This window comes from Bos grunniens, chromosome 20, assembly GCF_055505025.1.
Source record: "Bos grunniens cultivar Pamir isolate PY7600 chromosome 20, Bosgru_T2T1.0, whole genome shotgun sequence".
In the NCBI taxonomy this organism is placed as follows: domain Eukaryota; kingdom Metazoa; phylum Chordata; class Mammalia; order Artiodactyla; family Bovidae; genus Bos; species Bos grunniens.
The window spans coordinates 57968400-57983255 of NC_141184.1; the positions used below are offsets into that span (position 1 = coordinate 57968400).

At 38.4% G+C, this 14856-nt stretch overlaps 3 protein-coding genes across 17 annotated transcripts in view; 2 read left to right on the top strand and 1 right to left on the bottom strand.

The window, feature by feature from the left end:
• The window catches only part of TRIM23 (tripartite motif containing 23), a 37815-nt gene extending 32090 nt beyond the window's left edge, over window positions 1–5725 (bottom strand). The window contains exon 1 of one of the 3 annotated variants that reach the window (XR_015148916.1): window positions 5280–5468. Coding sequence is in view for 1 of the 3 variants with exons in the window: in XM_086361969.1 (XP_086218095.1) it covers window positions 5280–5360 (81 nt within the window). In the remaining 2 variants the exon portion in view is untranslated. Of the gene's footprint in view, window positions 1–5279 lie in introns of all 3 variants that reach the window. The other 2 variants (XM_086361969.1, XM_086361970.1) reach the window with 2 other exon arrangements.
• A 54-nt stretch (window positions 5726–5779) lies between these two features.
• The window catches only part of TRAPPC13 (trafficking protein particle complex subunit 13), a 35866-nt gene continuing 26789 nt past the window's right edge, over window positions 5780–14856 (top strand). For all 13 annotated transcript variants that reach the window (XR_015148919.1, XR_015148920.1, XR_015148922.1 and 10 more), the window contains exon 1: window positions 5780–6152. Coding sequence is in view for 6 of the 13 variants with exons in the window: in XM_086361971.1 (XP_086218097.1) it covers window positions 6107–6152 (46 nt within the window). In the remaining 7 variants the exon portion in view is untranslated. The remainder of the gene's footprint in view (window positions 6153–14856) is intronic.
• SHLD3 (shieldin complex subunit 3) lies at window positions 6015–11297 on the top strand. Its single transcript, XM_086361988.1, has 2 exons — window positions 6015–6152; window positions 9816–11297. Exon 2 carries the CDS (start codon window positions 9935–9937, stop codon window positions 10691–10693), a length of 759 nt encoding a protein of 252 aa, XP_086218114.1. The 5' UTR covers window positions 6015–6152; window positions 9816–9934; the 3' UTR covers window positions 10694–11297.

The window sequence follows — 14856 nt, forward strand, 5'->3', positions numbered from 1 at the left end:
TTGCTTGTAACCCAAATTCCAGAACCACCATCTGTGACCTGCCGCAGTATGGCTCCTGTTCTACTGCTTCTCTTCTTTCAAATTCTATTCTCAAACTGTATCAAATAACCTGCAGTTCACAGCACACACCAAACTGTTTTTGCCTCTTTCTTTACGTTAACACTGAAGAAACAGCTAAAGAGACATTTTCCTAGGGATTCTTTTTTAACATTAATAAACTAACAAATTCCTAAGTGAACACACTATCCTTAGGCTTCCCATGTTCCATGGATAAGTGTTGATCTCAATACCCAAAACACTTTTAATACTTTAATTGCCTTTCCAGCCTGCCTTACCCTGTTAGACCAAAGCCTTCAGGAACAAGGTATTCCAAATACCAAGCACCTATGTGCTTAGGTTAATAAAGTCCAACAAAATAAAAATTTTAAAACAGTTCAGCTAACCACCACCCCCCAACAAATACATACTACAAGGTTAAATAAAAAACCACACACTGAAAACCCAGAGTGAAAATCAGACTTAATCCAGTAAAACTTTAATATTAACTCTACAATCAAGTTGGAGTCAGCACATGAAATGTTAATGTTTTTCACTGAAAATAAACTGATAATTTATGACTGGCTTGCATCCCAGTATGGTCCAAAAGAAGCTTAAATGTAACACACAGTTCACAGAAAAGGCAATGAAAACAGATCTTTAATTATATGAAAAGATGTCCAATCTCACTCAAAGCATTTTGAAATCAGTTGAAGCTATATCAATATACTTTTTTCGGATTATATTTTAAAAAGCTGATAACACTTTCTACTGATGAAAGTGTGGGAGAGTAGATAAACTGCTGGTTGCTGTGAACTGTTTATTGACTGATATAGCCCCCATGGAAGGCAATTTGACCTACCAACAATGTGAATAGCTTAGTAATTCTACTTTCAGGAATTTATCCTCTAAGTGTATCACATGTGTATAAGAATATCTATATATTATCCCTTCAAGCATCTTTTGCATTAGCAAAATATTAGAAACAAAGTAAACATACACAGAAAATAAATTAAGCAATATTCATATACTGCAAAACTATGCAGTCTAGTGGGTTAATTCCCAGATGGCTCATGAGTAAAGAATCCACTTGCAATGTAGGAGATGAAGGAGAGGAGGTTTGATTCCTGGGTTGGAAAGATCCCCTGGAGGAGGAAACAGCAACCCACCCCAGTATTCTTGCCTGGAGAATCCCATGGAGGAGGAGCCTGACAGGCTCCAGTCCACAGGGTCACAAAGGGTCAGACATGACTGAGCACATACGCACACATGCAATCTAGGGAGGAAGAGTCAGGAAACTTTTTATGTATACACAGTAAGATTCCATATCAATAAAGCAAAGTGAAAAATGAGATACAGAATATTTAACTTTTGCATAATGGAGAAGATATAAAGGAGGCATATATTTTTACATACACTGTTTTGCAAGTATATATCTTTGGGGAGCTAAAGAGAATATTAGTAGTTCAGTCCCTCAGTCATGTCCACTTCTTTGCAACCCCATGAACTGCAGCACGCCAGGCCTCCCTGTCCATCACCAACTCCCAGAGTTCACTCAAACTCACGTCCATCAAGTCGGTAATGCCATCCAGCCATCTCATCCTCTGTCGTCCCCTTCTCTTCCTGCCCCCAATCCCTCCCAGCATCAGAGTCTTTTCCAATGAGTCAACTCTTCACATGAGGTGGCCAAAGTATTGCAGTTTCAGCTTTAGCATCATTCCTTCCAAAAAACACCCAGGACTGATCTCCTTTAGAATGGACTGGTTGGAGCTCAGAAAAATAAAGTCTGACACTGTTTCCACTGTTTCCCCATCTACTTGCCATGAAGTGATGGGACCAGATGCCATGATATTATTTTTCTAAATGATGAGCTTTAAGCCAACTTTTTCACTCTCCTTTATATATATTTATATATATATTGTTTTACAAGCCTACTTTCTTTCTGGCATGATACACAGGAAACATTACACTGGACCTGTAGTTCTCTTTGAAGAATGGAAACAGCTGGGGAATAACTACACATAAATCATATATATATGTACATTTACACACATATATACAATATACTTCATATTATCCTGCATTTTTTTTAAAAGTCAGTAAAAAAGCATCAGTTAAATATAAGAAAAAAATCTTCCATATCAAATTACAGAAAAGATATTCACAATAGAAATTAGATATTACAAAGTAAGTGCAACATTTTAAATAAATGTTCTCACTATAGAGACACCATAATATATTACCATTATATATGACAAAACTCCAAAGAACCAAATTAAAATTTTACTTTTTTCATTCAGATCTTGTATCTTTAACAGCATCATTATTCATGTTACTACCATAGTTTTTTTTCAAAAAGCACTAGCAAAATTCCATTGAATTTTAGTAAAAATTCTAGTAAACCAAGTTACTAGACTATTTTGCATCATCTCAGTAAATAATAGAGTAAGAAATTTTTTTCTTCAGTATTTATGAATAGGAATTGTGGCTAACAGCATAAGAAATTAAGTTCTAGATAGGAAAAAAGCTCTTAGTTTTACAAACTTCACAATATGCCAAAGAGGGCTTCAAACTTACCACATGTAAATTAAATTTTAATAAAGAAGGCCATATTTTCAAAGGACTAAGGTCAGGAAGCAACAGTTAGAACTGGACATGGAACAACAGACTGGTTCCAAATAGGAAAAGGAGTACGTCAAGGCTGTATATTGTCACTCTGCTTATTTAACTTATATGCAGAGTACATCATGAGAAACGCTGGACTGGAAGAAACACAAGAATCAAGACAGCCCGGAGAAATATCAATAACCTCAGATACGCAGATGACACCACCCTTATGGCAGAAAGTGAAGAGGAACTAAAAAGCCTCTTGATGAAAATCAAAGATGGGAGTGAAAAAGTTGGCTGAAAGCTCAACATTCAGAAAACAAAGATCATGGCATCTGGTCCCTTCATGGGAAATAGATGGGGAAACAGTGTTAGACTTTATTTTTCTGGGCTCCAAATCACTGCAGATGGTGATTGCAGCCATGAAATTAAAAGACACTTACTCCTTGGAAGGAAAGTTATGACCAACCTAGATAGCATAATTCAAAAGCAGAGACATTACTTTGCCAACAAAGGTTTGTCTAGTCAAGGCTATGGTTTTTCCTGTGGTCATGTACGGATGTGAGAGTTGGACTGTGAAGAAGGCTGAGCGCCAAAGAATTGATGCTTTTGAACTGTGGTGTTGGAGAAGACTCTTGAGAATCCCTTGAACTGTAAGGAGATCCAACCAGTCCATCCTAAAGGAGATCAGTCCTGGGTGTTCATTGGAAGGACTGATGTTGAAGCTGAAACTCCAATACTTTGGCCACTCATGCAAAGAGTTGACTCATTGGAAAAGACTCTGATGCTGGGAGGGATTGGGGGCAGGAGGAGAAGGGAACAACAGAGGATGAGATGGTTGGATGGCATCACCAACTCAATGGACGTGAGTTTGGGTAAACTCCAGGAGTTGGTGATGGACAGGGAGGCCTGGCGTGCTGCGATTCATGGGGTCGCAAAGAGTCAGACAGGACTGAGCGACTGAACTGAACTGAACTGAAGGCAGCTCACTATTCTTTTGTGAACATAAATAATTTTATATCCAATTTCTGTTTTTCCTAATGAGAAAACTATCAATATCAACTCATTCATAAAGCAGGAAGTCATTTTATATATGCAAACATTAGCATTATATACTTCAACTTTTACCTTCCAATAAACACTTCTTACTTTCATCTATAACAATGGCCATGAGATTTTTTTTAATTTAATTTGTAATTTATGTTACAAATTATAGTATGAGGATCTTGCCAAAAAGGACTATCCTACTGCACACCTCAGTCACGTTTACATATAAAAATGAAAATTAACAAAAAGAGCCTCTAATTTACCAAACTCTATGCTTTAATAAACTGGAGTTACATCAGGTTTTGGTATATTTTTCAGATTTTAAGACAAACAAGGTAACAAAAGCAGAGACAGTAGTAACATACATTCCTATTACTTCTTATTTCAAGTTATTTCACAAAATAATCTTCAGGTATTCTCTACTTAGAAAAAGCACAATTCAATAAATAAAATCTCAACCATACAAGCCAAATAATGAGGGCACCTTCACATCTCAGACATGCTATGTATCTTCAAAATAACTTTATTAATATTTAAAGACGAATCAACAACCACCAATACTGATTGATAACACAGTTGAGGCAAAAATGTATCATTCGTTGTCATATGAAACCAACATTAGATGAAAAACCACAGGTGCCTATTACTCAAGATCTTAAAAGAATTTCAGATATCTCCTCCAATGGTTTTGAACCCTAGTTGCACATTAAAAGCATTCTGGGAATGCAAAAATATATACTGATATCAACTTAAGCATAACTGGGGGATTAAATCGTTTGTGTGTTGTTTTTTTTTAAGTCCTCAGTAATATGTAGCCAGGAATAAGAATTACCAACCACTATCCGAGATTACAGGGGATTCTGAAGGTTATTAAGATCAGTTCTCCCTTCCAGATCTATCTATATACGGAAAAGTGGATTCTACAGTTATTTCAACTGAATTTTTGGTAAACCCATTTTGGAGCATTTAAACATGGCAGAATTTGAAACTTCAAACATAGGGTAATTCATATTCCTGAGCATTAACGGGGCTGTTGAACACCCGTACTAGCAAAAGAGGAGAGGGCAGGTCAACCAATAACAGAGGTCTGATTAAAAAGATGTACTGCAGTAACGAAAAGAATACTTTAGAGCAGTCAACTCTGGCTCAGCTACAGTGTTAACCGAAACCTGAGTTTCCTCACTTGTAAAACTAGAATCAACAATTACTTTATAAATAGATATTGAAGAGGTGAAATATCTAAAATAGTATCTGTCAATAATAATGGATCAATTTCATAAAAATAAGCTTATTAATGTCTGTTGGGTTTAGCTAAAAACAGAAGGCCTGGGGAAAGATCAGCCCAGGTCACTCTCACAGGCCCATAGGCTCCTTTTCACAAAAGTCCCCGTTGGCGACTACAAAGGACTAGAATGACCAGGAGACCCGGTAACCTCAGGCCTGAAGGGATAAAGATCCGGAGGGGAAGCATAGGCTTGTAAAGCCGAGAGGGACCCGAGTCCGCGCAACCCGCCCAAAAAAAAGCCAGATCTCCGGGATGAACCGAAGGGAGGCCGATGGCGGAGAACAGAGCACGCAAGGTCCCTCACCTTCACCACGGCCGTCCCCCGGCTGCCCTGACGACCACTGTCTAGTCCCGCTCCAGGCTTGTTTACAACCAGAGCAGCCATCCTAGAAGGAGCCTCGCCACTGAAGCAGCCGAGAAGGCCTTCACATGAGGGGCGGGGTAAAGCCACCTACCCAGAAGCCTCGGCGCTTGCCGCTGGCGCACAGGCGCACTACGACGCCGGGCGTCGCCGAGGCGGCTTCCTCGCACCTCTTCACGCCAGCACAGGCTTGCGAGTGGGAGCTTTGTTATTTTTATTGAAGAGTCTGGAGATTTTCTCCCTCAGACTTCCATCAGATTGATGGGAGGAGTAAAATTAAAGCAAAAAATAAGGGGCTAAAACAGAAGTAAGGTTTTGGGGTGAAATTCTTGCTCCACTTACGACCTTTTCTCCCCATTTGGAAAATGGACTGGACGAAAGGGGACTGCATCTCCCTGCATGCCATGCGGCTTTTAAACTACAAATCCCAGCATGCCCCATCTACAGCATTTACTGAGAGATGAAGGTATTTGCAGGGCCTGTATTGTCTCCGAGGAGTGATTTCTTGAAGTCGCGGTTTGTGATTGTGGCTGGAAAATAGAGAAGTATTTTATGTATAAGTCTCTAAGAGGCAAGAGATGGCTTTGGTAAAAAGAAGCCATTGAGTCGCTAAAGGACGTGGAAAGAAGAGAATTTAAGGCACCACCGGCAGAGAACAAACGATTGGGAATGTGATGCCCTGTCTTCCGGAACGTGCGCTTTCTGTTTTCTTCCGAGCTAAGTGAACCTCTTCAGCCTCCGTAGGCAGTGGGTTCAAAGTGCCGGTCAAAATGGAGGTGAATCCCCCCAAGCAGGAGCACCTGCTGGCCCTGAAAGGTAAATTTTTGCGAACCGGGTTCTCTATACACTGTGTTCTCCCCTTTTCTCACTAGTTCTTGCAGCTTTTGGCACGTAGACATGACCCCTGGGATGTAGACCTCGTCCTTCTTAAACAGTCAGTGCTCGCCCTCCTGTTCAGTTTCTTGCCGTGGAGCGAGAGGAAGCTATTTTCTTCTTCGCTTTTTAGGTTTGAGACCCCCTCTCCTCCCTGCGACTGGATGGAATATGCGTGCTCAGTCAGCCAGTCATGTCCGACTCTTTGCAACTCCATAGACTATAGCCCGCCAGGCTCTTTATCCATGGGATTTTCCAGGCAAGAATCCTGGAGTGGGTTGCCATTTCCTCCTCCACTTGTAATAAAATAGATACCTGGTAAATTACTTACCCTGGTAAATGTTGCTGAAGCCACCAAACAGATTTTAGCCGCAGATGCTGAAGTTCCCACCCTACCCGGGGAGAGCCCTTTGTGAACCGAGATGATTAATCTAAAGTGGTTTTTCCTCCTGTCTCGTCTCTTCATTCGGCAGTGACAAATTTACCAGGCTTCAACTTTACCTGTGAAATTAGACTAGTATTGTGCCAAGCATTTAGAAATGCGTAGTACTACAACATATAATTTAGGTTTGTTAAAACTCACTGCAGTTTACTTCAGAGTATTGTGTATGGGAAAATTCGTATCAATTTTCATTTTCTGTATACAGCATACAGTTTTGAGTAAGTTTGATGATTTGATTGGATTATTATTTAAGAGAACCAGCAGGGTATACTTTCTCTAAAATTCCTGAGATCTTAGATTGTTCTCTGAGATCTTTTATTTGGAATGCCTTTAGCTTTATTTTATCTGTTTTCTACTACCACATATGCACTTATTTCTTAGGCGCACTACTTTGTGGTTACCAATATCTTCTTGGACTGAACTGAGAAGATGCTTGGTAGACATGTGAATTCAGCTGAACTGCATTTAACCTTTCTTGTGGTATTCATTTTGAGGGATTCTTACCCCCTAACTTATGCTGTAAGCATCAGACATTCCAGAAGCTCACCGGTTTCATTTATACGAAAAGCATGTACTGATAGTTGGGGTTATCAGAACTGTCTCTGACTATGGAACTAAGAATTTTAAATGTTAACTAATAGTAAGACATGTGAGCTTAGCCTGAGCAAATGGCCTGGACTAAAATGGCTTATTTCTGAAAGAAAGAAAGAAGAGAAATTGTCACGTTTTTTAGCTCAGTATGTCAGATATGTAGAATATATATTGCTTCAGTTCAGTTCAGTCGCTCAGTCGTGTCCGACTCTCCGCGACCCCATGAATCGCAGCACGCCAGGCCTCCCTGTCCATCACCAGCTCCCGGAGTTCACTAAGACTCACGTCCATCGAGTCAATGATGCCATCCAGCCATCTCATCCTCTGTCGTCCCCTTCTGCTCCTGCCCCTAATCCCTCCCAGCATCAGAGTCTTTTCAGTGAGTCAACTCTTCGCATGAGGTGGCCAAAGTACTATATTGCTTAACTCTCAGTTAAACTTTTTCCAGATCACAAAGCTAGTAAGTGATTGAGGTGGTATTTCAACATAGGGCCTTCATCTTTCCAAGACTCTGTGTTGTCTCCAAATGAAGAAAAGAGCATTTTCAAATGCTCCTATTCCCTTAGTATTTTGATGGAAATTTGGAGAAGTTCTGTTAGCTACTAGATGTCATTTTATACACATTCAAGGATAAATTCCAGTGATGTGGAGGCTAACTGCCATTGTCTTTTTAGGCTGCTACAGTGGTCTTTCCCAGGTATTTTTTATTTTCAAAAACAGAAGGTTCCTGGGAAGGAGTATTTTGGCAACCTAAAAGGACAAGTTATTTGAAAGTCACGTCAGTTTCAGCTTTCTTAAAGCTCTTTGGACCCATTTTCTCCATTGTCCTATTTATCCAAGAATTTTCACAAGTTCTAATCGTTGAATGCCAAATATATCAGTTTAATATGTAAAATATTAAGGCATTCTCACAACTTCAGTGTCCCTGGAATACAACACTGAGTAAGTTCAGACAACAGTGAAATAATTCTCAATGTCATATCTTGAAATGTAAAAATGGAAAGAAGAAAAACTAAAAGCATTATTAAGTAATAAAAGAATATGCTATCTATATTTAGAACCATGTTGAAAATGGATGTTAAGAATCACAGTCATTTTGAATTTAAGAGTTGTCAAATCTGTTAGTGAACATTAACAGTAGAGAAAAGAATCATTATGAGATTGGTTACTTTTGACTTTTCAGAACATTGGTCAAATGAGTGTTGTGACATCATGACATGGAGCCTCCACTCACAGTCATCGTGGCAACAGGAGAACGTCATCAAGTAGTTCTCTGATGATTTTTGGAAGAAATGATTCAACCTCTTTTTTGTTTGTTTTTAAAATTTTATTTATTTATGGCTGTGCTAGGGCTTCCCTCATAGCTCAGTCAGTAAAGAGTCTGCCTGCAATGCAAGAGACCTGGGTTCAGTTCCTGGGAGGGGAAGATTCCCTGGAGGAGGAAATGGCAACCCCCTCCAGTATTCTTGCTGCATTATTGAACCTGCGTGTTGTGTACTGGCACTTACTTTTGATGACTTAATTTGGTGTAACTTGAAGACTTCTGTGTTCTAAGAGGAAAAAAGTAAAGCTCTAGCCTTCTTGTTCATCCTCCCAATTGGAATTCAGGAGCCAAGCTACTAAGGTTTTGACACTGCTTAAATGCCCCAATTATATAGATGAGACTTTGTCATGAAACCAGTTCCTACCTAGTCTGATTAAAATAAAAGGTTAAACCATTTTCATGTTTTCATTTGCACTTCAAGTGTTTACTTCTGAGAATGAAATAAAATCATTTAAGTATTATATTTGGTAGAATTCATGTAATTTTAAAGTATGAGAGGATCCATTTTCTTCAAGGTAGATTAAAAATTACAGTGATTTTCATTTTACTCAATTCACATCTCAGATTTTTAAGTACTATTGCATTTTTGTTCATTATCTTCATATGACTCTGCTGCTGCTGCTGCTAAGTCACTTCAGTCGTGTCCGACTCTGTGTGACCCCATAGACGGCAGCCCGCCAGGTTCCCCTGTCCATGGGATTCTCCAGGCAAGAACACTGGAGTGGGTTGCCATTTCCTTCTCCAAAGCATGAAAGTGAAAAGTGAAAGTGAAGTCGCTCAGTCGTGGTCGCTCAGTCATGTCCGACTCTTAGCGACCCCATGGACTGCAGCCTACCAGGCTTCTCCTCCATGGGATTTTCCAGGCAGTAGTACTGGAGTGGGGTGCCATTGCCTTCTCCTCATATGACTCTAGTATTTTAAAAATCTTAATTTACTTTTTGTTTTTGCTATAGTGTTGATTATATATTAATATGTTAATATCAGTACTTCCAAATCTGTTACATCTGTTCAGTTAAATATGTTGATTGTTAGAACTTTTAGGCTAAAAGGATGTTAAGGGTATGTAATCCAGATTCCTTATTTTCTTGAGAGAAAGGACTTCCAGTTTTGTGGACTGCATTCACATTTATCAGTAGCACTCTGATAAATATCATATTAGAATTGGTTTGTTTTTTTTCTTTTTTTCCCTGCCTATCTGTATATAGGCTCTCCCTACCATATCTTATTCTTTGTAATACTTCCACTTTAGGTCCTGTTTACCTCTGATTTGGAAAGAGAGAGAGTCTTGTAATTATAAATTACATTCTAGCTCTGAGGAGCTCAGCTAAGAAATTTTCTCTTCATTAAGAATAGAAGGATTACTGCAGAATGACTACAGAAGTAATATTACATTATCGACCATATGAGAGTGATCCCACACAACTGCCAAAAATTGCAGAGAAAGCAATTCAAGACTTTCCTACACGTCCGCTATTGAGATTTATTCCTTGGTTTCCACGTGATGGGTCCAGACTTCCACTCAAACCTAAAAGGTCACCGCCTGGGATTTCTGAAGAGGCAGCTGAAGATGTGAGACAGTACTTAGCCATTTCAGAACGTAGTATTAAATCACAGAGTTATGATTGCACAGTAGATCTGTTGGAGTTTCAGCCTAATTTGAAAAGAAAGAAGCACTTAATCCAATCACACACGCTGAATGAACAGGCTAATTCTGGAAGTCTGGAGAAACATGCAGAAAAAGAAAAACGGCACAAAAAAAGGTCTTGGAGTGTATCATCACTTCCCAGCAGTAACTGTACTGAAAATGTTTCTCCTTTGTCTAAAAAACTGCAAGATAATCTAAAGGCACTAAATTTGCACTCATTTTATAGAGCAAGATGGACAATAGAACACACTATTTGTAACAACCAGACTCTGGAAGACATTTGGGCAAAACTCAATCGAATTATCAGGAACAATGAACTTCCATCTTGTAATGCTACAATTCAGAGACATTTAGGCCAGATATGGGTGTTCTGTGATATTATGTACTGTGAATATGTGGGGAATCTTCTTAAAGGAAGATTAGCTCTTACTGGGAAAATTAATTTATTTGTGCATAAATATGGTGTTATTTTTAGTATGTAATGAATTACAGTGATTGTCAAAAAAAAGAATTTCTGAATGAACTGAGTAATAAGTGAAACAGATAAATAAGTTTTTAAGTGTGTGGTTATGTATACAATTTGTGTCCCAGAAGTAAATATCAGGTGCATTCCTAGGTTTTCCAATTAAGTCAGGAACTTTCTGGGTTCTGCTTTGAGCAGCTTTCCTTTAAATGAATTGTGATGAATTATTACTCAAACTGAATTTAAAGGTAAAATGTTCTACTCTTTTTGTTGTGTTACTGCTTTTCCACTAGTTCTATTAGATATTCCTGTGAATTATAGTGAATAGTTTGGATTTTGATAAATTCACAGAATCTAATTTTACAGGATTTTTTCTTAACTCGCCTGAAGTGTAATGATTTTTTTTTAATAAAACTAAAACCAATTCTGTTGGGAATGATACTCATGTGACATAATGTAATTCAAATTGAAAGACCAGCCCATATTCTGCTTATTATGGCCAAAGATATGTAATAGACGATAGCTGATGTGTTGTTTTGAAACAGAAGTACAAAATGTATAATTTGTCTAAGACCGTAATATATCTTTAAGGCAATAAACATTTTTTGAAGTGAAGTATCAAATATGGATAAGAGATCGATTTATTCTTTGTTTAATACAGATAATTCAGTCTGATATTGGTAATGCTAATCACTAGTTCTCTGGTTCTTGGATTCACTGTGGGTTTCCCATAGCAAAATGTTAATGGGTTTACTCATCATTTTATAAAAATGTCCAAAGTTGTTATATAATAAAAGTTTTGTTAGAAAGTATATTTGACAAATTTGAATGCCTACCATGAAATAGGTGCTAGAGTAAAGTGGAGAAGGGACAAATGTGGACCCTGCCCTCAGAGCTAACATAGAGACACTATTATTAATATTTAAACTATCCGTAAAAAAATCAGTAAGACTATATTCATTAGGAAGGCAAAAACATGCTTGCCTTGTGGCACAGTGCCTGGCAAGATGAATGTGCCCTTTGGAGGGTTTCTCATAACCCATTCCTCTTGAGGCTCCTTAAAACCTGAGGAGTCTACCAGTTTTTACCTGAAGAGGTTATCTTTTCTAATTAGGTTTCACACTGTTCAAATACATTTTTGTTTTCAACTATTAGCACCTTTTTTATTGTCTCAAATGAGACTGCTCTGTAGAAAATAATCACCATGTACATGAATGCTTCCAATTAAAAAAATCACCAGGTATAGAGGGAGTTTCCAAGATAACTTCTTCAGTAATTACTTCCTCTTTCATTCATTAGTCATCTTTGCAGTCAAAACTGCTGGTGAAAAGTCAGAAATTATTCATTTTTACCAGTGAGCTTTGCAGGTGGCTCAGTGGGAGAGAAACTGCCTTCAGTCAGGAGAACAGGGTTTGATCCCTGGGTGGGGAAGATCCCCTGGAGAAGGAAATGGCAACGCACTCTAGTATTCTTGCCTGGGAAATCCCATGGTTAGAGGAGCCTGGTGGGCTACAGTCCATGGAGTCACAAAAGGGCCGGACGTGACCTACTGTCTAAACAACAGCAACAATGTTATTCAGTTCAGTTCCGTTCAGCCGGTCGTGTCGACTCTTTGCGACCCCATAAATCGCAACACGACAGGCCTCCCTGTCCATCAACAACTCCCGGAGTTCACTCAAACTCATGTCCATCGAGTTGGTGATGCCATCCAGCCATCTCATCCTCTGTCGTCCCCTTCTCCTGCCCTAATCCCTCCAGCATCAGGGTCTTTTCCAATGAGTCAACTCTTCACATAAGGTGGCCAAAGTATTGGAGTTTCATCTTCAGCATCAGTCCTTCCAATGAACACCCAGGACTGATCTCCTTTAGGATGGACTGGTTGGATCTCCTTGCAGTCCAAGGGACTCTCAAGAGTCTTCTCCAACACCACAGTTCAAAAGCAGGCAATCATAAACAATTTTTTTGTTGTTGTTCAGGTCTTACACAGCATTAGGTTGTTAATCAAGGGTTAAAAGTTAAGTAATCATAAGACAGGGTCACTTACATAGCCCACAGTGTTTCTTTTCTAATACATTCTTATTTTAAAATGATGATACACAGAACTGAAAATATTCTTAGGAATATTTTCTTATGAGCTTCTTATGAGCAGCTCTTTAATTCAAGAATCACATTAAAAAGAGCTTCTTTGTCTTCATATGTGGCAGATGTAAATTTCTCTAATTTACTCTATATAAATGGCTTTCTTCCCCTTTAGAAACAATGAAAAGGTGAATCAGAACTGGGAAAATGAATTTTACTGCAAATAGTGTCATGATCTTAAAGGAAGAAGCAATTCATGTCTCATCTTCCTAGACAGTACTTAAAGAATTGAGAGTCCACTGCCACATCTTTGAAGCCTTCTTAAGAGTATTTAAAACCTTACGACTGATGATTCTAGCACTAATAGTAGGGCTCAGCAATATTTGTAGGTTCCACTGTTAAGTCATCAATGTGAATAAGTTGAGGGGAAAAAAAAAACATGTACAGGAAGGTGAATCTGAGGGCATTTGGTGAAATGCCAAAGCATTTAGGGCTTCCCTGGTAGCTCAGCTGGTAAAGAATCCACCTACAATGCAGGAGACCCTGGTTCGATTCCTGGGTTGGGAAAATCCCCTGGAGAAGGGAGTGGCTACCCACTCCAGTATTCTGGCCCGGAGAATCCCAAAGCATTTACTCTAGGAAAGAGGCAACAATACCATAATTTTATTTTTCTCTGTCAATGTTATAAATGTTAATCCATTCCAAGAAAACAGATGTGAAGGGCATCACATGAATTTCTCAGATGAGTTCCTGCATAATGATTCACTTATTTAATCTGCTCAAAATATCCCAGATTATTCCACAGTTCACAAAATTGAATGCCTTAAGGAACTAGACAGGTAAAACTAAATATGGTAGGAACTCTAAGGATTCGACATAATTTTTTTTAATGTTCTGGCCAAGATAAATGTATATGCAAGTTGAACTAGCCTCATTCATTAATTAATAACATCAAGCCTACCTTTTTTAATATTTTAATTTATTGAAGACTTTAAAAAGTTTTATTTATTTTTTTTTTACAAAATTTTAGGTGAAATCTGAATTTCACAATCAAGTGTAAATCAAATGCCTGTATCCTCTTAAGGTTTTACTCTGTTTTCCTAGTTAAAAGTAAGAGTGAAAGAGATTTGAAACACTTCCCCATTCACTTCTTTTCCACGTCACTGATGTGCAACTGGTTAGTGTTCTGAGAGAGAGATGGACTTTGAATTCCCATGAGATGTTTCCAATAAAGCTTGACATTCCAGGTTTATGACCCTGGGCTTATAATAAATAATAGGGAAAATTATTTTTGAGCAGAATGAAGTCATCAGAGTCTAGTTCTGGCATCTATCTGCTTTATAATCTTTTATATATAAATTACCTTCTCAAGGCACCATCCTTATCTGTTATAATAGATAATGATAATTATCTATTATCATTAGAGGATAATGAGGAGGGTAGTGATAATTTCAACCTTATAGTTTTGAGAATTAAATGTGTCAGTACTTGTATTTAGCATAAAGTGTGGCACTAGTAAATGTTCAGCAAATATCAACTACACAAGTGACTTTAGAAATTTTAAGGTTAGCGTTTTTTGACTATCTCAGCAGCCATCTATTCACTATAACATCATTTAATGGCCTCAGTTCATGAAAGTTAAATCTTCAAAAATACCACACTTGAGGATTAGGATGAGGTGCTAATTCTGCCGGAACCTGTCTCAAGTGGCAAGGCTACAAAACTGAACATGATACATAAGAGCTTAAACTACAAGGAGTTTGAACAGGAGTGCTATAAACTAAGAAGTGAATAAACATATTTTGTGATAAATATAAGGTGCTATGAGAGGCGTGCAGAGGCTTCAGTAGTGGCGGCTTCAGTTCTCTAGAGCACAGGCTCAATGGTTGTGGCACACAGGCTTAGTTGCTCCGTGGAATATGGGATCTTCCCAGATCAGGGATTGAACCGATGTTTCCTGCATTGGCAGGTGAATTCTTTACCACTGAGCCACCAGGGAAGCTCCTACATCAGTAAAGTTTTGGATTTTAGATTTGAATGAACATTGTAATAAAAGTTCTAGGATTCATTTTCTGTAATAGAGTTTGTATGATTTTTACTTCT

What these genes read in the sequence shown, in the direction of transcription:
- SHLD3 (XM_086361988.1), top strand. Translation starts at nt 9,935, where the DNA reads ATGACTACAGAAGTAATATTACATTATCGACCATATGAGAGTGATCCC.